Consider the following 26,223-nt stretch of genomic DNA (forward strand, 5'->3'; position numbering starts at 1 on the left):
GTTTCAGATTAATCTCTTTCCTCACTATTTCTGAGCCCCAGTCACCCACCATACTAATTTAAACCCTGCCAAGTGGCTCTTGCAAATCTCCCTGCCAGTATTTTAGTCCTTTTCCAATTCAGGTGCAATCCATCCTCCTTGTACAGATCACTTCTACCCCAGAAGAGATACGAATGATCCAAAAATGTGAACGCTTCTCCTCTGCACCAGCTCCTCAGCCACGCATTCATCTGCTCTGTCCTCCTATTCTTACCCTCACTAGCTTGTAGCACTGGGAGGAGTCCAGGAATTACTACTCTCTGATCTCCTTTGAGTTCCTGCCAACTTTCTATATTGTCCCTTCAGAATCTCATCCTTCCTATGTCATTAGCTCCAAGGTGTATAACGTCCTCCTGCTTGTCCCTCTCCCCTTTGAAAACAATCTGCACCCTCTCCAAGATACCCTTGACCCTGGCACTAGGGAGGCAGCACACCATTCTGATTTTTTGCTGCTGGCTGCAGAAATGTCTGTCTGTGCCTCAGACTAGAGACCCCAATCACAATCGATTGCTTCGAACCAGACGTACCCCTCATTACATTAGAGCCAGTCTCAATACCAGAAACTTGGCAGTTGGTGCTACTTTCCCCTGAAAGTTCACCACCCCCCATATTTTCCAAAACAACATACTTGTTTGAGATTGGGATAGCCACAGGAGACTCCAGCACTATCTGCCTATCCCTCCTACCTTTCTTGGAGTTAACAGATCTGTCTGACTGTGTATCTGTGGTTTTTCCTCCCTTCTATAACTGCCATCCATCACACCTCTTACTCATGTAAATTCCTTATTGCATCTAACTGCCAATCCATGCCATCTGATCAGATTTGCAACAAAAGACACTTCCTGCAGACATAATCATCGGTTACGTGGAAACTCTTCGTCAACTCCCACATCCAATGCTGTACTAAAAGCCATCTTTGCTCTTTCACAATCTACTGACCAGAAAATAGCACCGTCCATTGCTCTAAACAGAACACTGCTCCAGGCTAATTTAATATTTATTACTTATATTTTTAAAATTTAATCAAGGGACAGATCTCAATAAAATGTAACCCAGAAAGAACCCACTCTACTCACTATTGTATATTTACAACAAGGCTACACTTAAAAACTATGCACTTATCTGTTCCTGTGCTGAGTTCTCCCACACAGGTTCCTCCAAGGTCAGCTGTGAATTTTGGTGTTTGTTAATTTTTCCTAGATGCACTCTGATGTCCAGAGATACTTGAACTGAAACTGCAAAGGCAGTAACTGTGCAGATTTACTGCTGTGTCTGCTAGCAGTATGGGTTTCTTTCACTGACCATGTGGTCACTGCCTTTGTCTGCCTTCCTCCTTTTTAAAGTGCTGTTGTTTTGATATTTTATCCTCAAGTTCCAAAACAATGCAACAGTATACAGGTATAAAACAGTAACTGCTGCTACTGGAATTCGATGAAATCACTTCCAACACCTAAAATACCTGAGCTTATCTGGGACTGTGCTGTATGTATCAAATCATATTCACTCACCACCCCTGTGCTAGCGGTTTCCAGGTCCAGTGACACTTTTGGAAACCTCATCTGTTTTTCCCTTATTCTCCTTGCCTTTTTGTCCCTGTGTCTCTAACCTGCAGCTCTATTGGAGTTCAGTGTCGAATATTGTTGGAAACCATTCTGTTGAAATGCCTGAGTATGTTTCACTGTGTTTTTAAAAATGCTGTCAAAGTGCAAATTGATGTGATGGTTCTTACTTTTGTTATGTCTGTAATTCTCCTCCTACAGCAAAAAGCTTATGGCCAGGGTCTGATGGATGAAATCTGCCACCGTCTCAATCTTGTCGAGAGTGATTATTTTGGGCTGGAATTTCGCAACAGTCGGGGAAATGAGGTATGTAGTCTGGACAATTCTGTGCTTTGATGACAGCAGTCTAAATCTCAAAGCAGCAAATGTGTTGTCACTGCAGCTGTGCATAAATGGGAAAATTATTTAGCCAATGGGGGTTACACTGATTGTGAGCAAGACTCCTTTCCCCAAATAAATGATCTGTGACTAATCAGTAACGTCTGAGTGCATGGACCTGTATGTAGAACATCATCACCAGAGTACGCAGTATTTGTGTTGGTGCGCTGGGCATTTTGCCTGATTGTTGGCCTTGAGTTTGGTTGTAAATACAGATCATTGCAACAATGTGCTTGCCAAACACTCCTCTCCTTGTCTTTTTCTGTTTTGTCTCTCCTCGCCTCTTTAATCCCTTTCCCTTCTAATAGACACTAAAGAATCACTGAGCAGTTTCGAATCCTTTTCTTACAGTGAAGCTGGGCATGGTAATGACGTTCAGTCTAAGTAGTGGTTTATTGTTTATTTAAATATTTCCAATTGATTTCTTGGTTGAAAATGATCTTTGATCAGGTTTAGTGGTTTTCACCCTACCCCTGAAGCCGTGCTTTACTGAAGGAAAGATAGGGGACAAGTTGAGTTCACATTTAAAATGAAATCTACAGCCTTTCCTTTCAATCATGTCTTTAGAATAGAAACCTGAGACTGGGATCAAATGCATTTTATGCCAAGCTCTCTAAGGAGGAAGTGGTTAGATAAACAATAGAGCTTTACTCTGGAAGGAGAGGGGTCAATTATTTAGGGAGGGAATTCCTTTTGTGAAGCCTAAGTAGCTGCACATTACTGTGTGTTGAAGTTTTAGATTGGGTCATTCATCACCTAGAAACTTTTGGATTTTTTTCAATTGTTATCTTTTTCTCCCCTTTCCCAGGAGATTTTGTGATCGCATGCAATGGACTGATGTGTGTGGAAGTTACACCATGTCAATGGACCAACATCAGTTCTTTTCATATGTCAAGGCAAAACTTTGACTAAATAATCAACCAGATGAAAAAAAATAATGCTCCTCTTAGAATAGTCCAAACTCACCCAGATCTATAAAGAGCAAGTTATTTCTGAGAAATTGTAATAGTTCTTTGAGGAAAGAGTTGTTGATGAAGGATATCAATTGAATGTTCTGTGCCCTGCTTTTGTAAAGGTGTTTGAGTTGTGACCCACAAGAAGATTTGCTTAAAATTAAGAAACCCATTGTTGAAAGGAATGTGGCAGCTTGGATAGAGAATTGGCTTAAAAAAAAGGATAGAGCATTTTGGCTGTTGGATGCATTTTTGAGCTGGAGGAATGTGATAAATGGGTTTCCCTCAGTTAATATTGCTCTCATCATACATAAATCATGACTTCTGCATAAGAGGCATAATGTAAAAACGTGCCCGCGTTTCAAGACTGGGATGAGTGTTTCATCTGAAAGAGTTGGAATTGTTGAATGTAAGTTTTCGGCAGCGAAGTGCTTGCTTAAATATGAAATGACATGTTTTTGGGAGGAAGAAAATTAAATGTAAGCTATGTGATTAAACTTCAAAGTAAGTAGGGAAGCAGAGAGACTTGAAGGTTCAAATATATAAAATTTCAAGCAGGAGGGCAAGTTAACAAGACTAAAACTAAAAAAAAAATGCCTGTCCTAACTTTTTAAAATAGGGTCCAGAGTTGGAAAGGACAGATATGATGCATAATACGATTAAATCATTGACTTGGACCATAGTTGAAATATTCTGTCCATATTTATGGGGATGGTAGTGGGGAAGGTGGCTTGGGGAAGATGGCCTTTCTCTAGGAACGTTGTCAAATCTTTGGAATAAATGTAGAATTCTGTCATGGTTCCAGAGATGAGGCTTTCCTAGTGAAAGGAGAGTGAAGCAATCTGGACTGTCTTCAGTACGATAAAGAGAGGTAGATGATTGAAAGCTGGAAGTGTCATGCTGTTTGGTGTGCCGCTAACTTGGGGATAAATTTATGATCATAAGAAGCGGGGAAGAAATTGTTTTCTTTTTATAAAGTGTGTTGTTAGGCTATGGCACTGTCCTAGCAGAAAATGGTCAAAGTTTAATCTGCAGTAACTTGTAAAGAGAATGGAATACGTCTTCAGAGAAAACAAACGTTTAAAGTGTGTGGAGGAGCCCTGGTTGCTTTGTTCTTGGTCTTTTAGGGAGCCAGTCCAGGAGTGATATCCCAAATTGAGAGAAACCAGGGGAACATGTCTAAAGCAGAAATGCAATAGGTGACAAGCATTTTATGCGATATGTAGCCTTCTCCCCCACTGCAAAGAATGTAGCTTATTTCAGAATTCTGCGTGCAACATGCAAGATTTCCCCTCTTCCTGACTTTACATTCTCAGTGGTAGCCCCCACCTAATCTATCAAATGTCAACAAATGAAAGTAGACAGTAAAGTATACTACCAGTCCTGGAAAATGGACAATGCTGTGAGGTAATTTTGTAGCATATTTCCAATATTATGTTTAATGTTCCAATTTATTCCCTTTTTGAATTATGTGTAGATATTTATTTAACTGGTCGAAGAGTTAACATGAATAAATTAACTACTTTCATTATGAAGTGCCATGATTCAGAGATGATGTTTTTAAGATGACAAAGAAATGCCATCAGGCTGTTTGTGTTCACACATGTGGAAAATGACATGCCCATTGTCATTCCCTGTTCCAGTGGGTGTAGTGTCAATGTGAACTAATTAAACAAGCTAGAGGGATAAAAGCAGACTCATGATTGAGGAACTTTCTGGGTATTTCTCAATTTAAGATTGGAAATTAGTGCCTGCAGCAAACTGTGTTCAGCTAATGATGCTGGGCAGTATTTAGGCTACAAATCTGCTGGTGTTTTAAACTGCTGCTGCAGTCAGTGATAGGAATGTGCTGACCTGAGATCACCTTGTTCTGCACCCCTCCTGAAGTTTTACACATGTGGGAAAAGTACACTCCTGCTGTTTTGGACTTTTAAAAAAATATTTTCTAGTTAACTCAAACCTCTGTAGAGTAAATAGTTGGAGAGTGCGAATCTTTGTTCCCTGTTCCAGTGGATCTGCTCCTTAACATCTCTTTATGAAATGTCAAACATCCCTCAAGGTGCAACCAGGATAAATGACTTTCCATACTTCACTATAGTATTGCAACAACTAGAAGATTGTAGCGTAAGCGATCCATTTAAAGGATCATGCTGGACAGTTGACATTACCCTGGGCAATGAGCATTGTCTGATGAGAACAGACTCAAAATGAGAAGTTTCATGTCACGTTCCAAAGGCCTTCTAATTTTATTTGACTAGGCTGATGCTAGAACAGGTGCAGTGTTCATGGAGTGGCCCTTCCACTGGCCAGCTTATTTACAATTGGTTAATAACTGAAGAGCACCTTTATTTAACACTCCTATTGCATTACTGTGTGTGTTCTGTCAGTGGTACAGTTGTTTAACTTTTTACCTTTACAAGCAATCCTTGTCTTTTAATACCAATTATCACTTAAATAAGTGTTAAGTTTTCATGTGTTTCAGTGGTGCTTTGTCATTGGTAATACAGAACTTGAGTATTGCTTAAAAAAAAAAGACCATTCTGTCAAAGCTTTTCATCTTGCACTTACAAAGGCAATTCACAAGGGCCAACAACCTTTCCATGGCTTCTAAGAAGTGAGAGCTGATTGGTTGGCAAGTAGACATGAATGATGGGGGTAGACATGAATGCCCCACTTAGATTGTGCTGGTCAGATAACTGTCAAGTTTTGTTTAACTTAAACCAAGCATGTATACTGGTTGACACATCGGCCAAAAAATGAGAGAGTGGCTTTCATTTGTTTTGACCTGGAGTAAGTGCAACACATCTATGGGACTTTATTAACTGATGTGATGTCCAGCCAGTGCAGTGGCACCACACTGAGCCCAAATGACTGTTTTAGTTGATTGTCAACATAGCTCTTAGCACGGACAGGGATATTTAGCAAATGTTGTCCAATCACATAATTATTTCTAATTTTGGACACAGCTTTGGACTTTCCAATCATGGGCTGGTTGGCAATGGTCAGTACCTGCTTTGAACAGTGGAAAGGATATGATGTTTGATATGATCTGCTAGTCCTTGGGATGTAGACCCTATACACCTAGCATCTGCAATCCTTTAGTTCAAAGTCTCAAATAACCCGTGTTTTCAAGGATTTATATGTCCACAAGATATAGCATGGAAATTTCATACCCACAAATATGCTTCAGTGTAGTCCTTCTGTTATCGTGGTTAAGCTGTAAACGTGTTTGACTCATAATTGCTGTTGTAAACTATTTTGCTAAACATGCACATTTCCTCTCCTAAACATCCGTTTATAGTGAGAGCATAGTTTGTTTACAGATATTACAGATCTTGAGATATTAACTGTGCTGGTTTGCAATTTCTTTGGTACAGAATAATTTTGAGCAGGACAGATGTGGTCACAAGGAGAAGGGCTTAAAACTTATAGTTTAGCTGTTTATTTCCAATTTTTGTTTGCACTCAAAAACATTAGGTAGAGCTACTACACCTTTGATGGGAAATAATTAAATTTTATTATCAATATTTTATTATCAAGTGTCAAGACTTACCAAAGAACTCCAGATGCTGGAGATCTGAAATAACCAAAAAACAGAAATGGTTGGAGAAACTCTGCAGGTCTGGCAGCATCTGTAGAGAAATCAGGGTTAATGTTTTTTAATCCCATGACCCTTTGAAGAAAGGTAACTGGACTCGAAATGTTTACGCTCTATTCATCTTCACCGATGCTGCCCGGATCTGTTGAATTTCTCCAGTGATTTCTGTTCGAGATGGAGATATTCATGATCAGAGTTTGCTCCCAACAGGACAGATAGGCACTGTCTTTTTCATCTTGCTAATTTGGCTAATGGTCTCCTCTTGGGGTACTAACCTCACACCATATGGTCTTGAGCTTTAAATGATGTGAAATCCTGAAGGGTACAGGTTATTTAAGATGTTCAGGATCTTTATTAAAGATAGGGTTGGCTTCAATCATTTATATTAGCATTATATAGAAAGATGTTCTTGATTTAGCCATGTATTATGCCAAATTGACAATCCCTACCTTTAGGATTATAAAAGTTTAATTAAATATGACTTGTGTCAATAAATGTAGTTATCAAGAATGGACTGACAGCAGGCACTTGGGTAAAAGGTCTAATCTTTTTGTACAAATCTAATTTTGGTTGTAAATTGCATTTAGCTGAAATCTACAATTTAAATTCTAAGATTCCTAGCCTTTAACAAGATCTCCAGTGTAGGACAGTTGGACTTGCTTAAAAAACTAGCTGAAACTGATTCCTCTGACTGGGTTAGAGGAGGGGTGAGGGGAGCAAGGGGAGGTGGGGAGTGTATAAATCTAAGAGTCATTCAGCATATAATGGTAAAGGTTGCAAAAAGAATAAAAACAACTTCAAAGACCTTATCTGAATGCATGCAGCATTTGAGACAAAACAGAAGATCGAGTGCAAATAGAAATGTGCAAGTATGATCTGGAAGCCATTGCTGGCAGGGTGATATGGAATATTGAAGGGTAGAGGACAATTAAGATGTTCAGAACGTTTATTAAAGGTGGGGGTAGCTTCAATCATTCATACGAGCATTATGGAGAGAGAGAGAGGTTCTCAGTTTAGTGACAGGATGTAGGGATGGCTTGTGTAGAGATGAGAAATGATAAGGGCAAGGAATCACTTGTGGGCATGGTATACAGGGTGAATCATAAAGATAATAATAATGGGACTCTGTGAGAAAGGCATAGTGGTGACCATTAGAGATCTTGATCTGTGTATAGACTGGAAAATTTATATGGATCAGCCTCTATCAGTTACTTCAAACCACATGTTCTGGAGCCAAAGGGCTATGCAAGATTTAGTTTTGTGCAGTGGGATGGGATTAATTAAGGACTTTGAAGTTATGGCACTCTGGAGCAACAGCAATGATAATGTGATGGAATATTCCTTCAGTTTGAAGGAGAGAGGTGTGGGTCTGAAACTCTTTAAAACTAAACTAAGGGAAATTATAAATGCATGAAAGCAGAGCTAACTAAAGTGGCAAATTACGGTAAAGGATAGGTCAATAGAGTTGAAGCAGCAGACATTTACGGAGATAATCTCAGAATAGATGCATTCTATCAAATGAGAGAAGGTACAAGAATGGACTTGCCCTCTGTTTAAACAATTATTCGGACTGAGTATGGAAAGAATCAGGAATCTAATTTCAGGTTCAGCAGATAAACTGACAACTGTGAGAAGGGGGGACAATCAACAAAGGACTGAGGGTGTGTGCATTATACAAAACAAGGTAAATGAATTTGTTGCGTAGATTGAAATAGATGATGATGTGGCTGCAAGGGGATCAGAGTTGCGAACCAAATATCCAATGATACACGTTGCATTGAAAGGACAGGCAAATGGGCATGGTGGTAGAATTGCCTTGTTAATGAAATTAAATCAATAATAAGTGATCCAGAGTTGAAAGGCATAGTCTGTGTGGGTAGAGTTAAGGAACCACAAAGGAGAAGTGATACTGACTAAATTGCTGGAGTTGCAGGCTGACAAGTCCCTGGATCCTGATGAATTTCATTCTTGGGCCTTGAAAGAAGTGGCAATTGAGATATTTGCATATATTTTCAATTGGTAAAACTCCCTGGATTCAGGGACAGGCTTAACAGTTTGGAAGACAGCAACTCTAACTGTTTTCATCTGGAAGGGAGTGTGACAGAAGGCAGGTAACTACAGGCCAGTTAGCTTAACATGTGTCTTAGGGCAAATGTTAGCTGCTAATATAGAAGTTATAGCAGAGCACTTGGATAAATTCAAGGTAATCAGGCAGTCAGTGTGGGTTTGTGGAGGGAAAGTCTTGTGACCAATCTATTGGAGTTCTTTTGAGAAAGTCCCACACATTGTGAATAAAAGGAAGCATCAAGTGTTATTGTAGAAAATAAAAGTTCATGTAGAGTGTAGGATGTGGAAATGGATGGAAGATTGGCTGCTTAACGGAAAGCAGACAGAAGGCATATTTGGATGGTTTTCAGGTTAGCAGGAAGTAATAAGTGTTATCCCATGGGGATCGGTACTAGGGCTTTCACTGTTCACAATTTATACAAATTATGTAATTGATGGGTCAGAAGGTATGGTTGCAGCATTTGTTGGTGACACAAATAGCAAGTTGTGAAGCGAAGGTAAGAAGGCTACCAAAAAAGAGGTTAAGTGAAAGGCTAAAGTTCTGGCAGATGAGGTAAAATGTAAAATTGTACATTTTTAGATTAGATTCCCTACAGTGTGGAAACAGGCCCTTCAGCCCAACAAGTCCACACTGACCCTCCGAAGAACAACCCACACAGACCCATTCCCCAGCATTTGCCCTGACTAGTGCACCTAACAGTGGGCAATTTAGCGTGGCCAATTCACCTAACCTGCACATCTTTGGACTGTGGGGGGGGATACTGGAGCACCCGGAGGGAACCCACGCAGACACTGGGAGAATGTGCAAACACCACACAGACAGTTGCCCAAGGTGGGAATTGAACCCGGGTCCCTGGCGCTGTGAGGTGGCAATGCTGACCTCTGAGCCACCATGCCGCCCGCTTTTTATAGAGATGGATGTTGACCAGAACAGAGGAGGACTCTCCCTCTGTTCTTCAAATGCCCAGAGATTTTTTTTATATATCCACCCAAGCGGGCAAACAACACCTCACATCTTATTTGCAAGGTTAAAAATCACACAACACCAGGTTTAATTGGAAGCACACTAGCTTTCGGAGCAACGCTCCTTCATCAGGTGATTGTGGAGGGCTCGATCGTAACACAGAATTTATAGCAAAAATTTGCAGTGTGATGTAACTGAAATTATACATTGAAGAATTGATTGTCTGTTAAGCCTTTCCTCTGTTAGAATACAGTGTAACAGAATACAGTGATAGTTTCACTTCTTTCATGTGTAAATCACAAAACCCTTTTTTTTAAAAGTTACATTCTCGGATTAGCTGTTAACAATGGTGATAGCTAGACAATATGTTGAAGGTGTTAGCCCCCTGTGTTCTCTGTCTATGACCTGATGTTTAGATTGATTCTAATCTAAAAAGTGAGATAACAGAGTTTTACATAAATTCATGCAGTTTTTGAGCTCAGAGTTCGACATGAATCTATGTGGTTTTTGAGCAAAGTGCAATGTAACTCTGCAAGTACAAATTCACCACACAAAATATATGTGTGCATGTGGGTCTTTGTCTGTCTGTGTGTGTCTGTCTGGGGTGGGGGTTGAGTGCGAGAAAGTGTGTGTGTTTGTGTGTGTGTTTGTGTGTGTGTTTGTGTGTGTGTTTGTGTGTGTGTTTGTGTGTGTGTTTGTGTGTGTGTTTGTGTGTGTTAAGTCTGTGAGGGGGTGCATGTGTGTGTGTGTGTGTGTGTGTGTGTGTGTGTGTGTGTGTGTGTGTGTGTGTGTGTGTGTGTGGTGCAATGGTGATCACCTGTAATGTGACATGAACCCAAGGTCCTGGTTGAGGCCCTCCCTATGGGTACCGAACGTAGCTATCAGCCTCTGCTCGGCCACTTCCCTCTGCTGCCTGTCCCGAAGTCCACCTTGGAGGATGGTCACCTGAAGGTCCGAGGCTGAATGTCCTGGACCACTGAAGTGTTCCCCAACTGGGAGGGAGGCCTCCTGTCTGTTGATTGTTGTGCGGTGCCCATTCATCCATTGTCATAGCCTTTCTAAAAAAAAGGGTTTTGTGATTTACCCATGAAAGAAGTGAAACTATCACTTTATTCTAACAGATGAAAGTCTTAACAGACAATCAATTCTTCAATGTATAATTTCAATTACATCACACTGCAAATTTTTGCTATAAATTGTGTTACGATCGAGCCCTCCACAATCACCTGATGAAGGAGCGTCGCTCCGAAAGCTAGTGCTTCCAATTAAACCTGTTGGACTATAACCCGGTGTTGTGTGATTTTTAACTTTGTACACCCCAGTCCAACACCGGCATCTCCGAATCATTTTTGCAAGGGAGCATTCTCTTGTGCTTAACTCCCTTAAAATAGTAAGATGGCAACCCACAGTCTTGGACCGAGAACGAAGGCTGCAGGATAGCCGGAGCTGAGACAAATGCTGCAGATAAGATACAGCTTGTTTTTCAAATTCTGCCTGAATGCTTTCACGTTATTACAATCTCTTATCTTAAAGTTGCAATTTATATTGTATTGTTGTTTTGTTGTAATAGTTTTACAAATATTAATAAAAATTCCCACTCACTGGCCATTCTGATTGGCTAGTAAATGCAATTGGCGTGGTACGTGTGGGTAAACTGGATGAAGATAGCACAGCAGTCGGTTGGACGCTAGTGATGCCAATCCCCAGGAATAGACCCAGGGTCCCTCTTAATTCTCTCCTCCAGTCTGCGGCCTGTTCACTAAGTGTCAACATTTGCATACGACGTCAGAGTGCAGGCTGAGTGAAAGAATGGGGTTTGTACAAACCTTACACAGTGAAATGTTCATGAATGCTCAGATCAGCCTGATTCTGCAGTGGGGCTACCCAGGAAGGGAATAGAGGAGAATTGTTGAGAGAGGCCTGTGTAATCTGTGTGGAGTTGTTTTTCTGCTGCTCAGTGTGTGGCATTCCCGTCCGGATGGACTTGCTGAAAACGAGGCAAGGTGTGATTATCTGGGAGGTGCAGGCTGTCTGAGAATTCTTGCTGGTTGGGAAACCATTGAGAGTGAGAGGGTGGTTCTCTCTGAGGAGAGCTGCTGCAGGGAAGTCTAATGTTGTCCAGCTCCTTTCAAAATGTAAGTGTGTTTTAAAAATGGGGCCCAGTCTTCTTTGACATCGATGTTGTTTGGAATTTTTTAAAATTAGTAAACACTCGCTTCACTCTGGGGAAACTGACAATCACTTGATTAGATTCCCTACAGTGTGGAAACAGGCCCTTCAGCCCGATCAGTCCACACCAACCCTCCGAAAAGTAACCCAGCCAGACCCATTTCCCTCTGACTAATGCACCTAGCACTACGGGCAATTTAGAGAGAGTTGTACAGCATGGAAACAGACCCTTCGGTCCAACTCGCCCATGATGACCAGATATCCTAACCTAATCTAGTCCTGTTTGCCAGCACTTGGCCCATATCCCTCTAAACCCTTCCTATTGATATACCCATCTACATGCCTTTTTACTGCTGTAATTGTACCAGCCTCCACCACTTCCTCTGGAGCTCATTCCATACACACACCACCCTTGTTTGAAAAGGTTGCCCCTTAGGTCCCTTTTAAACTTTTTCCCTCTCACCCTAAACGTATGCTGTCTAGTTAGCGTGGCCAATTCACCCAACCTGCTCATCTTTGGACTGTTGGCAGAAAGAATTTTAAAAAGTGCATTATCTAAATGGTGAGAGCATGAAGAGCTCTGAGATAAAGCGGGTCCAGGCGTCCTAGTTGATGAAACGTAAAAAAAACTAGTGTGCTGATACAACCATTAATTAGGGAAGCTAATAGAATGTTCAGCTTCAGCTTTGCGGGCACTGCTGAGATCCCATCTGGAGTACTATGTATAATATTGACCACCTCATTTAAAGAAGGATGTAAATGGTTTGTGAGCGGCTTAGACTTATATCCCAAATCATTTCAGATACTTTGCAAGGAAAGGTTAGGCTAGGCTTATATCTGCTGGAGTCTTTATGTAACTTCATTGAAACATATAAAATGTTGAGGGATCTTTACAGGATGTGTGTGGAGTAGATGTTTCATCTGGTGGGAGATTGTAGAAGTAGGGATCACTGTTAAGGGGTTTCCCATTTAGAACATGAGAATTTTTTTAATTCTCTCAGATGGTTAGAGTCTTTGGAGTTCTCTTCCTGAAAAACTGGTAGAAAGGTTTTGAGCTGTTTGTATGGGAAGGTGGGGAAAGCAAAGGGATGAAAAACTATTCGAGGTGGGCAGAATTTGGTTTTGAGGTCACAATTGATTAACCATTTACTGAATGCGTGATGTGTGAAAAGGTAAGTTTGATATACGCTTGTTTTAAAAAAAAAGTGACAATTTTTGAACATGCTTGAAGAGGAGTGCCTTCCAGTAATGGAATTAGCTCTCAGGAAGGGCATATATGGAATGAATTGCCGGAGGAAGTAGTAGATGCAGTACAATTACAACATTTTAAAAGAAATTGGGACAGACTTTGTGAATAGGAAAGGTTTCGAGGGATATCAGCTCAATGTAGGTGACTGGGACCAGTTTAGTTTGGGAAATCTGGTCAGCATGGACGAGTTGGACCGAACGGTCTGCTTCTGCGCTGTATGACGATAATCGTGATCTCGTTAAATGGCAGAGCAGGCTTGAAGGGCCAAGTGGCCTTCTCCTGTACCTAAATTATATATAGGTATGATTGGAATGCTACTCACTCCAGACAGATGGGGAGGAGAGACTGGGGAGAGGGGGGGACCTTTTTCGCACAGGGCGTGGGCTGCCGGGGGAGGTGATGGGGCTCGTGCGGTTGCAGCATTTGGAGGGCATCGAGATGGGTGTATGAGTGGGAGGAATATGGGCCAAATGCTGGTAAATGGGACTAGATTAGGTTGGGATATCTGGTTGGCATGGGCGAGTTGGTCCAAAGAGTCTGTCTCGATGCTGTGCGTCTCTGACTGTACTGATCAACAGAAACTAAACTTATAACATTTGTGCTGTTGGAGTTCCACTGAAAACAATTCCTATGAAGAATTGACTTGCTTTAATTGCAGATGTTAGTTGTTTTTCAAATAATGTAGCTTTTTGAAACCAAACTGACTTGTTTTTTTATGTAACTTGCTGGGAAGTGAGGACAAGGTCTCTGCCTCATCACATTCCACCCTCCAACTTTAGATGACCTACACAGCATGCCCCTTTTCCAACTTCCCTACACCTTTGTGCTTCTCACTGTTCTGTGGGCCCATTCTCTGGCTGAGTCCATCTTTGAGCTCATTGCTCTTGTGCTCCTACTAGCCTCTCAAACTACGTTGAATTTCATGGCCCATCTAATTGTAATATCTCAGCTGTTCCCTCATCTCCCGTGCTGTCACCTGCTCGTTGTTCCCACACTGCATCTTTTATCGATGTATGTTACCTTGCAGGAGCAGCCTGGGAAATATCTATATGTTGCACACTCAGGACTCTTTTCATTGGTGGGCTCAAATTCATTTCATGCATCATTGGTCTGGATGTGCTGCTGATTTTTGAAGGGGGTGCTCAGTCCAGACAAAGTGAAAAGGTGTCCACCATGTTGGATCAGCTTCTGCTGGAGCGCGAATTGGTAATCTGCTTCAGAGACTCCAGAGAATGCACTGGTTCATCAAGTTGTTAGTTTTGATATCAAATTTGTCAAAAGTTGTTGGGGAAGTGTTCTGACTACTGTTTTGCAATGAATTTTTGCATTTTAAGTGCAGGAAATTGAATTATTCTACCCAGAGCAGCTCGTCAAAATGGGATGCAGTGAGATTTTCATAGTGTTCGATGCCCAGGATTAACATTTGGGTGTTTCCATACAAACAGATTTGACTAGTGCTAAATGCAGCTCCGTAAAAAGAAAACTGCCTCTCCTGGAAAAATAGGCTAGAGCTAAAAACTGCCTGTTTTTAAAAAAAAAAATTCAGACTATGGAAAAAGTGACTGCTGGAAGCCAAGAAGGGGGAAGGGTGAGGGGTTTCTTGGGATTGCTTGATTATTTTCACAGCTGTATGCTGAGAAGGGGTTGTGGTGACCAAGGAAGGGATCTTAACGTCTTTAGTTAATTATAGAAAAACGTACTGAACACATTTTTGAGGTTCATTTCCAATAGTGTGCATTAAGTCATTTTGCTTGGAATATAAACAAACAACAAAAATGCTGATTGCAACTCTACCAATTTTTGTATTCACAATTGACTGAATCTACAAATCCTAAACCCGTGAATGTAGTGCACATTTTTAAGTATTATACTGGATCTCTAGTGTAATCTTTCAAGGAAACAGAGGGGATTGAAGGTTAAGTAGACTGGACCTATATTCCCTGAAGTTTACAAGAATGAGTGTTGATTGCATTCAAACATACAACATTCTTAGAGGAAACAACAGGAGCGATGCAGGAAGGATGTTTCTCCTGATTGGGGGTTGAGAAGCAGGGTTGTAGGGGTGAAACAAAGCCTTGGAATAAGGGGCATGCTGTTGAGCACTGTGGTGAGGGCAGATTTCTCTGCTGTGGGCGATGGATCTTTGGAATTTTAAATAAAGACATTAAGGAGCGGAAGCAGGCAATTTGGCCCTTTGCATCTATCCCACCGTTCAATGAGGCCATACCTGATTTGATAATCCTCCACTCCAATTTCTTGCCTTTTCCCAATAACCCTTGATTTCTTCTTCTTCAGAATTCTGATTTGAATAAATGTGACCCAGTTTTACAACCTTCTGTGGTAAAGAATTCCACAGGTTGACTATAGTCTGAGAGAAGAAATTCCTACTCATCTGTCTTACCGAGGTGACCCTTATTCTGAAGTGATCCCACTGGTCCAAGACACTTCTACAATGGGAAACAACCTCTCCACATCTAACCCCTAAGAATCTTGTATGTTTCAATAAGGGTCTGCCTCAAATCTACTAATCTGCATGGAGTGCAAGTTCAAACTACATGATCCCTCCTCATAAGATAGTCCTCCCACACCCAGGGTCAACCCAGTGAACCAGCTCTGGGCTACTTCCATTGCCAGTATATCATTCCTTAGATAAGCGAACCAAAGCTGTTCACCACATTCCAGTTATGGTCTGCCTTGTATGGTTTTAGCAAAACCTCCCTATTTTTGTACTCCATTCCCTTTGAAGCAAAGGCTAACATTACATTTGTCTTGCCTGTTAACCTCTGAGCTTGGATGCTAGCATTCTGTAATTTACGCACAACGACTCATCGGTACAGATGTTAGTCTCTCGAACCTGTTCTGCCATTTAGTGAGATAATTGCTGATCTGTGGCCGAACTAACTCCATCTAATACTTTTGTGAAACAAAAAAAATTGTCAGATGCTTAAATTGCCATTTGTGGAAGAGTGTTCAAGACCTCTACTAACCTTTGTGTGTAGAAGTTCTTGCTAAATTTTTCTTGAATGGTGTAGCCCTCAGTTTTAGATTATACTACTTTGTTCTAGAATCCCAAACCAATGAAAATAGTTTATCTACCTTATCTTTTTCTGTTAATATCTTGAAAGTTTTGATCAAATTGCCCCTTAGCCTACTAAATTCCAGAGAAAACTGGCCTAATTTGTATAATTTGTCCTACTAACTTAGTCATAGAGATGTACAGCATGGAAACAGACCCTTTGGTCCAACCCGTCCATGCTGACCAGATATCCCAACCCAATCTAGTCCCACCTGCCAGCACTAGGCCCATATCCCTCCAAACCCTCCTTATTCATGTACCCATCCAAATGCCTCTTAAATGTTGCAATTGTACCAGCCTCCACCACATCCTCTGGCAGCTCATTCCATACATGTACACCCTATGTGTGAAACAGCTGCCCCTTAGATCTCTTTTATATCTTTCCCCTCTCACCCTAAACCTATGCCCTCTAGTTCTGAACTCCCTGACCCCAGGGAAAAGACTTTGTCTATTTGTCCTATACATGCCCCTCATAATTTTGTAAACCTCTAAGGTTACCCCTCAGCCTCTGATGCTCCAGGGAAAACAGCCCCAGCCTGTTCAGCCTCTCCCTATAGCTCACATCCTCCAACCCTGGCAACATGCTTGTCAATCTTTTCTGAACTCTGTCAAGTTTCACAACATCTTTCCGATAGGAAGGAGACCAGAATTGCATGCAATATTCCAACAGTGGCCTAACTAATGTCCTGTACAGCTGCAACATGACCTCCCAACTCCTGTGCTCAATACTCTGACCAATAAAGGAAAGCATACCAAATGTCGACTTCACTATCCTATCTACCTGCGACTCCACTTTCAAGGAGCTATGAACCTGCACTCCAAGGTCTCTTTGTTCAGCAACACTCCCTAGGACCTTACCATTAAATGTATAAGTCCTGCTAAGATTTGCTTTCCCAAAATGCAGCACCTCTCATTTATCTGAATTAAACTCCATCTGTCACTTCTCAGCCCATTGGCCCATCCAGGCCAGATCCTGTTGTAATCTGAGGCAACCCTCTTCGCTGTCCACTACACCTTCAATTTTGGTATCATCTGCAAACTTACTAATTGTACCTTTTATGCTCGCATCCAAATCATTTATGCAAATGACAGAAAGTAGAGGACCCAGCACCGATCCTTGTAGCACTCCACTGGTCACAGGCCTCCAGTCTGAAAAATAACCCTCCACCACCAGCTTCAGTCTTCTACCTTTTGAGCCAGTTCTGTATCCAGATGGCTAGTTCTCCCTGTATTCCATGAGATCTAACCTTGCTAATCAGTCTCCCATGGGGAACCTTGTCGAATGCCTTACTGAAGTCATATAGATCACATCTACTGCTCGGCCCTCATCAATTTTCTTTGTTACTTCTTCATAAAACTCAATCAAGTTTGTGAGACGTGATTTCCCATGCACAAAGCCATGTTGACTATTCCAAATCATTCCTTGCCTTTCCAAATACATGTACATCCTGTCCCTCAGGATTCCCTCCAATAACTTGCCCACCACCCAGGTCAGGTTCACTGGTCTATAGCTCCCTGGCTTGTCTTTACTGCCATTTTTAAACAGTGGCACCACGTTTGCCAACCTCCAGTCTTCCAGCATGTTACCTGTGACTATCGATGATATAAATATCTCAGCAAGAGACCCAGCAATCACTTCTCTAGCTTCCCGCAGAGTTCTTGGGTACACCTAATCAGTTCCTGGGGATTTATCCACTTTTAACCGTTTCAAGACATTCAGCACTTCCTCCTCTGTAATCTGGACGTTTTGCAAGATGTCACCATCTATTTCCCTACAGTCTATATCTTCCATATCCTTTTTCACAGTAAATACTGATGCAAAATATTAATTTAGTATCTTCCCCATTTTCTGTGGCTCCACACAAAGGCTGCCTTGCTGATCTTTGAGGGGCCCTATTCTCTCCCTAGTTACCCTTTTGTCCTTAATATATTTGGAAAAACCCTTTGGATTCTCCTTAATTCTATTTGCCAAAGCTATCTCATGTCCCCTTTTTGCCCTCCTGATTTCCCTCTTAAGTATATTCCTACTTTCTTTATACTCTTCTAAGGATTCACTTGATCTATCCTGTCTATACCTGACATATGCTTCCTTCTTTTTCTTAACCAAACCCTCAATTTCTTTAGTCATCTAGCATTCTTTATACCTACCAGCCTTCCCTTTCACCCTGACAGGAATACACTTTCTCTGGATTCTTGTTATCTGATTTCTGAAGGCTTCCCACTTTCCAGCCGTCCCTTTACCTGCGAATATCTGTCTCCAATCAGCTTTTGAAAGTTCTTGCCTAATACCGTCATAATTGGCCTTCTCCAAATTAGAATTTCAACTTTTAGATCTGGTCTATCCTTTTCCGTCATGATTTTAAAACAAATAGAATTATGGTCGCTGGCCCCAAAGTGCTCCCCTACTGACACCTCAGTAACCTGCCCTGCCTTATTTCCCAAGAGTAGGTCAAGTTTTGCACCTCCTCCAGTAGGTACATCCACATACTGAATCAGAAAATTGTCTTGTAGACACTTAAGAAATTCCACTCCATCTAAATCTTTAACACTATGGCAGTCCCAGTCGATGTTTAGAAAGTTAAAATCCTCTACCATAACTACCCTATTATTCTTACAGATAGCTGAGATCTCCTTACAAGTTTGTTTCTCAATTTCCCTCTGACTATTACGGGGTCCATAATACAATCCCAATAAGGTGATCATCCCTTTCTTATTTCTCAGTTCCACCCTGGATGTATTTCCGGGAATATCCTCCCTCAGCATAGCTGTAATGCTATCCCTTATCAAAAATGCCACTCCCCCTCCTCTTTTGCCTCCCTTTCTATCTATCCTGTAGCATTTGTATCCTGGAACACTCAGCTGCCAGTCCTCCCCCTCCCTGAGCCATGTTTCCGTAATTGCTATGATATCCCAGTCCCATGTTCCTAACCATGCCCTGAGTTCATCTGCCTTCCCTGTTAGGCCCCTTGCATTGAAATAAAATCAGTTTAATTTATTAGTCCTACCTTGTCCCTGACTGCCCTGACTGTTTGACTCACTTCTGTTCTCAGCTGTACCCATCTCAGATTGATCTCTTTCCTCGCTATCTCCCTGGGTCCCACTCCCCCACCCTACTAGTTTAAATCCTCCCAAGCAGTTCTAGCAAATTTCCCTGCCAGTATATTAGTCCCCTTCCAATTTAGGTGCAATCTGTCCTTCTTGTACAGGTCTCTTCTACCCCAAAAGAGATTCCAATGATCCAAAAACGTGAATCCTTCTCCCATACACCAGCTCCTCAGCCATGCATTCATTTGCTCTATCCTCCTATTCCTGCCCTCACTAGCTCGTAGCACTGGGAGTAATCCAGATATTACTATACTTGAGGACCTCCTTTTTAAATTTCTGCCTAACTCTCTGTAATCTCCCTTCTGAGTCTTAAACTTTTCCCTTCCAATGTTGTTGGTTCCAGTGTGGACAATGACCTCCTGCTGGCCCCTCTCCCCCCGTGAGAACATTCTGCACCCTCTCTGAGACATCCTTGATCCTGTCACCAGGGAAACAGCACACTATTGTGCTTTTTCTCTGCTGGCCACAGAAACATCTGTCTGTACCTCTGACTACAGAATCCCCTAACACAGTTGATCTCTTAGAAGCCGACGTACCCCTCAATGCATTAGAGCCAGTCTCAATACCAGAAACTTGGCTGTTAGTGCTATGTTCCCCTGATAATCCATCACCCCCTACGTTTTCCAAAACCGCATACCTGTTGGAAATGGGTATATCCACAAAAGGCTCCTGACCTAGGTGCCGTCCTCTCTCAACCTTCCTGGAGTTAACCCATCTATGTGACTGTATCTGAGACTTTCCCCCCTTCCTATAACTGCCACCCATCACATACTGTTGCTGTTGCAAATTCTTCATCACTTCTATCTGTCTCTCCAACCGATCCACTCGATCTGATAAGATTCGCATCCAACAGCAATCCGCAGTAACCCTTAAACTCCCACATCTGGCAAGAAGTACATATCACTGCAAAGGCCGTTTTTGCTCCTTCACAATCTACAGATCCAGAAAATAACACCGTCTTATTCCTCTACAAACACTGCCCCAGGTTAAATTAATAGCTATAGCTTATATTTTAAGTTTAATCAAGAGACTTATCTCCAAGAGCATATAATCAAGAAAGAATCCACTATACTCACTACTGCAGCCTTTCTCTTGGACAGACTTAAAACAACAATCAACTAATCTGATTCTGTGCTGTGAACTTCACCCAACAGTTCCTCCAAGATTAGTTGTGAATTTCACTGTTTGTTAATTTTCCCAGATGCACTCTGATGTCCAGCGATACACGAATTCAAACAGCAAAGGCAGTAACTGCAGGTTTTCTCTCTCTCTCTCTCTCTCTCTCTCTCTCTCCCCCCTGCCCTGTCCTCACCATGTGCTTCCTTTGTCTGCTCTTCTCCCTTTTAAACTGCTGTTGTTTTGACTTTTTTTTTCCCAAAGTTCCAAAACAATGCAACAGCATATAAAACAGTAATTGCAGCTCCTGGAATTTGAGGAAATCACCTCCAACACCTAAAATACCTCAAAAAAAAAGGAGCAGCTCTTACAGCCAGAAAGTTTTCCTGTCCTCCATCTTGGATTACTTGTAAACCTGCTTTGTATTCTGTCCCAGGCTAATATGTCCTTCCTAAGGTGGTGCCCAGATATGTACTCCAGTACTCCCAGTGTGGTCTGACCAGAGTTTTGAATAACTGCAGCATAACTTCAGCATCCTTATACACCAGTCCTCAAGATATTCCTCAGCATTCCTTCAGCTGACTTGATTATTTTCTGCCTGAATGTGGCATTTTAAAGAACTGGGCACCTGAAACCCCACGTTTCTTTGGACATCCGTTGTATGTAATTTTATGGCATCTAGAAAGTCCCCTGATCTATCCTTTTGGTCCAAGATGGATAACCTCGCACTTGCTTATATTGAATTCCACCTGCCATTCCTTTGCCCATTAATCTGCTTTATAAATATCCCTTTGTAATTTTATACCATCATCTACGTTGTCTACAATACCAGCTTACTTTCCAATCCCTCTGCAGCTTTCCTCTTTCTCCATTCAAATAATATTCAGCTCCTTGATTTTTTTTTTCCTGCTGAAGTGCATAAGCTTCATATTTTTCTATTATATTCCATCTGCCAAATTTTTGCTCACTCATTCAATCTGTCTGTATCTGTGACTACAGGTTGTGTTTTCATCAACATTTGCCTTCCTCACCAGTTTTGTGTAAAGCACAAAATTGGTGATTAGTACATTCACTTCTGTCAGTGAAGTTATTAATATATATTGTGGACTCAGCATGATCCTTGTGGCACTTCCCTAATCTCAGTTTACCTGCCTGAAAATGCCCCTTTATTCCAACTCTATCTTCTATCAGTTAGCTAGTCATCTTTATGCGAAAATATAACCTCCAACATCATGGGGTTCTTATCTTTGTAAGTAGTCTTATGAGAGATACCTTACCTTACCAAACACCTTTTAGAATTCACATTCACTGGCTCCTATTTATCTGTTCTGTTTTGTACCACCTCAAAGAATTTTAATTCTTTCTCACTGGGGTATATCTTTGTATGAGCTATGATCTATTTTCTCTAACATCTACCTCTTCCCTCAATCTGCCTTTGCTATTAAACCCTTTTCCCAGTCAACTCCATTCAGCCAAGCCCTCCTTCCTGTGTAACTACTCTGACTGAAGTTTAGCACATTTGCTCATGACCCAAGTTTTTCCCCCTCCAAACTGAATACCAAATTCTACCATACTATTGTCACTGTTTCCAAAGGGATATTTTACCCTGAGACCATTTATTAATCCTGCCTCATTACACATTATGTTCTGTGGGTCACACATTTGCTGTTGGATCTACAATATATTGTTTGTAGAAACTGTCCTGAATAAATGCTGAGAATTTTTCCTCTTGCCTACCTCGGCTGATTTTGATTTATTAGTCACGTACCAAGGTACACTAAAAAATATTGCGTTGTGTAAAGTCACCCATGATTGATTTTCTGCCTTTTTTTAAACATACCTTTGTTACCTCCTAATTTATTCTGCTGTACTGTATAGCTACTGCTAGGAGGGCCTATAGACTAAACCTACAAGTGTCATCTTCCTCTTGTTATTTCTTACCTCCACCCGTATGGATTCTACTTCATCTGAACGAAGATCGTCTCTTCCTGTTGTCCTTATTCCATCATGTACTAACAAGATTGGCCCATCACTCTTTTTCCTTCCTGTCCTTTGGAAAACCACCCTGAATGTCTGTGAAAGCTCAATGGGCTAGTGCAGGAAAATGATGTTGAAGTAGAGAACCAATACAGCCTCATTGATGGAGGAGAATGAAAGGACTGAATAGCTTACACCTTTTTCTTATGCTCTTGTGAAGGCAGGGCAATATATTTCTCAGCCAGGATGGAGTAAGAAGGAACTTGAAGTTTGTCCGAACATTGTCCTTGTAGGTGATAGAGGTTGCACTTTGTGAAGATTTTGGAGTTACATGAGATCACAGCAGCCTCCAGATCTGTGCAAGAAAGAGCTTATGAATGTTGCTGAATTGTCATTTCATTTTCATTATTCTTTTTTATTTTTAATTCATTTTTGGTTTGTTCCATGTTTTCTTTTCATTTAGATTTGGCTTGAACCTGCAAAACTTATTGTGAAACAAGTGCGAAGTAAGTGTTACTGTCTTTGATTTTGTTTTGCATCTTCCCTCACCCCTTCTCCCCAAAACTGTTGCCCTGTGCATTTTGACGTTGCTCATGCATTCTATATTCTGACTTGAATGGCAGTGCTGATGAGGAAAATATATTTCAGCTAATGAAGGTGAAATCACCCAACTTTGAACCTAGTGACTAGTCACTGTCCAGCCTGCAGTGCACACATCCCTGCTTCTTGTTTCTGAACGCCACCAGTTCAGTTTCTCCCAACATTGTGTGGTCTGTCTTCCTAGGAAAGGGAGAAACGCAGACAGTGCATCTGTAAAAGGGTCAAGAGTGAAATACTGTGGGATTCACACAACTGTGTTGTGTTTCGAATCTGCTTTATTCAGTGCAATTGTTTGGAACCTGACCACCTAATTGGTCAAAGAAGTAGCCAGGATCAGTCCTGTGGTGGTCTCTCGAATCCCTGCATTCAGGGATTTAGTATTTTGTATGCTGACTGAAGGACATGTTGAAGAGTGGGACCTTGTGACCTGTTTGCTAACTCACTTGCAGCTTCAGGATGCATGAGGGTTGAAGAAAAAAAGCAAAAGATCTCCTAAAAGAAATTGAAGCATTCAGACTTTCCTTCTGGTGACATCTGAGCAATGATTGAGCAAACTGTACAAAATTTCAATCTATAGCAACAAGGAATTAATCACCCCTGAAAAATAGAAATACACTCTAACCTATTGAATTGAAAAGGTGGTTACAGATATATTTGGTGTGTATTGCTATATAAATCTGTTAGAGTGATTGTTCCAGTTCATCACCTCAACGTGGTTTCTCCATTACCAGTTTCAACAGTGAATCTGAAATCACTAGTTTCTTCTGCATTTTATAATGATACTACTGGATTCTGATATTGTGGGCATTTCTCAGCACCTGTCAGCAATAATTTTACTGAGCTGCTAGAAAGTGTATTCAAGTTTTGCTATTTTTGCACCAGATTGGAAACAGTTGCTTTCTAATGGGTCAGTACACTGACTGTAGCTCATTAGTCCTTGTAATTGGGCTTAAAATTATTTGCAGTCCACATTCTCTTCACTTACACCTTTCAACAGGCTTGTATCGCTGGATCCCCAGTGACCTTTCTGGCTGTACTGGTGGGAGAGAAATCACTGATCCTTTTACGACCGACCACTTTTTGTGCAGCTAGTGAAAATGCCCAGTGTTCGAATGAGAGTGACGTTTGTTCAGCCGGGTCCTACATAAAGAAGCTTTAAGCAGTTCCTCATGGCCTTGATTGACGGCAATAATTTGTCAAATGGTGGTGATCAATTAGGAACAATGTGATTGAAACCTCGAGCTGGTGCATGTGGGTAATGGAGGAAATCTCTCGCTGGACTAATTTGAAGTGTTCTGACATTACGGTTGAGGCATATTGAGGGAAAGTAGAAGGGACCTGCATTCTGCTCGTCACCTGATGCTTGATACTGATTGTGAATGCCCAAATTAGGCAGAGTTTTATTCTCCAGCACAAAAATATCTTAGTGTGTGCAGAAATATGCAAATACGCAAAATAATTCTGCTTAGTGTGTTCAGTGACATGGGATCTGTTCAAAAGTGCTCCCAGTGACCTGACTCCCCTGATCAGCTCTTGCAGTGTGGGAGATAGTATGTCCATTCGTTCCATTCTAGCGTTTTGAAGAGCCTCTTTTGAATCCAAGTGTGGGTACTGCCCCAGCTGCAGTTCAAGAACGTTCCCTGATTCTTACCTCTGAATTCAAGGTACCAGATGGATTCTGTTTAAAAATTGCTTGAGTTTTGAGCTATCCCATGTTAGATCAGAGAGCATAAATGTGTTCTTCCATTTTGTTTCTAGGTAGTTGATTATTCTTGTGTGAAATTAAATGAGACACAGGGATGTTTTGTCCCTTTCTTTTTTGTTATGGATACTTTTTTATTCTGGATTATTTTGGCGTTCAAATCTGAATCATGTATCTGAGTGAAACTAAACTGGCCTTGTCCTGCGATCTGGGAAAACAAGCAATGGATTCTGATAATCCCCTAAAGATAATTTATCAATCTAATATTTAAAGTTCCATTTTTAATCTTGAAAAGAACAGGGTCCAGGCAAATCCAACCAAGTTGTCTCTGAAGAATGGTTAAAATCTTTTGGTACCATCAGTTTAATCTGAGATATTTGTTACAAGTAAGTCCACTGTCTCATTGAAGTTTCCTTTTATCAAATATGGTCTGAGACGTTAATAACGCAGCAGGTTGTTTAACATTGTAGGGCTTCACTATTAAATCTAATCCTTCCTACATCTTACATAGGCACCCTTTTCTTAGATACAAATGTAACCAATTATTGTGCGGGGGTGTGTGCGCGTGTATACATGTGTGTGAAAGCTTTCATGAAACCGCCAACTTGTCTTTACCAAGGATATAAACAATCATTACAACATTAATGTTGGGGTAAACTGGGACTAAATGCTCTTTACAGTGTAGTTGAGATTTAAAGTGATAAATTAGCAACATGTTAGATGGAAATAGATTTGTATTTCATGTAATCATGGGCATTTAATGCAGTCAACTTGAACTGAATGTAGGTTCTCGTTATGGCCCTGCCTTTATCAAAAAGAGTGCCTTCATTTGAAGGGAAACTTAAACCTCTGTTTTTGACTGTCTGATTCTTTGCAGGACCAAAGAACACAGTGTTCAGGCTTTCAGTCAAATTTTTCCCCCCTGATCCTGGCCAACTGCAGGAGGAGTACACAAGGTAATGAGTAGCACCTGACCTATTCAAATTGGTGATTTCTACAGTACTTTGTGATGCAGGTACCTGCTTGTCTTATTTTCAGGGTGCAAGTAAAGTTGTATGTTCTCATTATAGTTTTTTCTTCAAAATCCCCCCTACTGTCTTCGCAGTATTGATGTGGAGGTGCTGGTGTTGGGCTGGGTTGGCCAAAGTCAAAAATCACACGACACCAGAGTATAGTCCAATGGGTTTATTTGAACACACTAGTTTTTGGAGCGCTTCTCCTTCATCAGGTGTTAGTGAGAGAGAAAGACCTTAGACACAAAATTTATAAGGAAAAGATCAAAGGGTCATACAACTCATGCAAACGAATTAAGTTATCTCAGGTTGTCTCAGGGCAGAGACTTGAAAGAAATTCTGGAATTTGCATATTAATCAAGCGAAACCTGCACCTCTTCTCTAACCGATTAAAGATTTAAGAGCCATCTTATCTCTATTCAATTTGTTTGCATGAGTTGTGTGACCCTTTGATCTTTTCTTATAAGTTCTGTGTCTAAGGTCTTCCTCTCTCACTAACACCTGATGAAGGGGCAGCGCTCTGAAAGGTAGTGTTTTCAAATAAACCCGCTGGACTAAGACCTGGTGTCTTGTGATTTTTGACCATCTCCAGTAATATCATCGAAGGCCGGCAGTGATGAGCATTTAAATCAGATTGCTTTGCTCATTCTTTTATTTA

The 26,223-nt window shown here is 41.2% G+C and overlaps 1 protein-coding gene across 9 annotated transcripts in view; it reads left to right on the forward strand.

Moving 5' to 3' along the window:
- Positions 1-26,223, forward strand: part of farp2 (FERM, RhoGEF and pleckstrin domain protein 2) — a 184,658-nt gene that overhangs the window by 47,780 nt on the left and 110,655 nt on the right. For 8 of the 9 annotated variants that reach the window (XR_015759241.1, XM_087993882.1, XM_087993874.1 and 5 more), the window contains exons 3-5: positions 1,800-1,904; positions 22,714-22,756; positions 25,430-25,508. Coding sequence is in view for 7 of the 9 variants with exons in the window: in XM_087993882.1 (XP_087850008.1) it covers positions 1,800-1,904; positions 22,714-22,756; positions 25,430-25,508 (227 nt within the window). In the remaining 2 variants the exon portion in view is untranslated. Of the gene's footprint in view, positions 1-1,799; positions 1,905-22,713; positions 22,757-25,429; positions 25,509-26,223 lie in introns of those variants that run through there. The other variant, XM_087993880.1, reaches the window with a different exon arrangement.

The sequence above is a fragment of the Chiloscyllium plagiosum genome, unplaced genomic scaffold (assembly GCF_037043375.1).
Source record: "Chiloscyllium plagiosum isolate Xiang-an unplaced genomic scaffold, Cpla_swu_hap1 HiC_scaffold_13, whole genome shotgun sequence".
Classification (NCBI taxonomy): Eukaryota; Metazoa; Chordata; class Chondrichthyes; order Orectolobiformes; family Hemiscylliidae; genus Chiloscyllium; species Chiloscyllium plagiosum.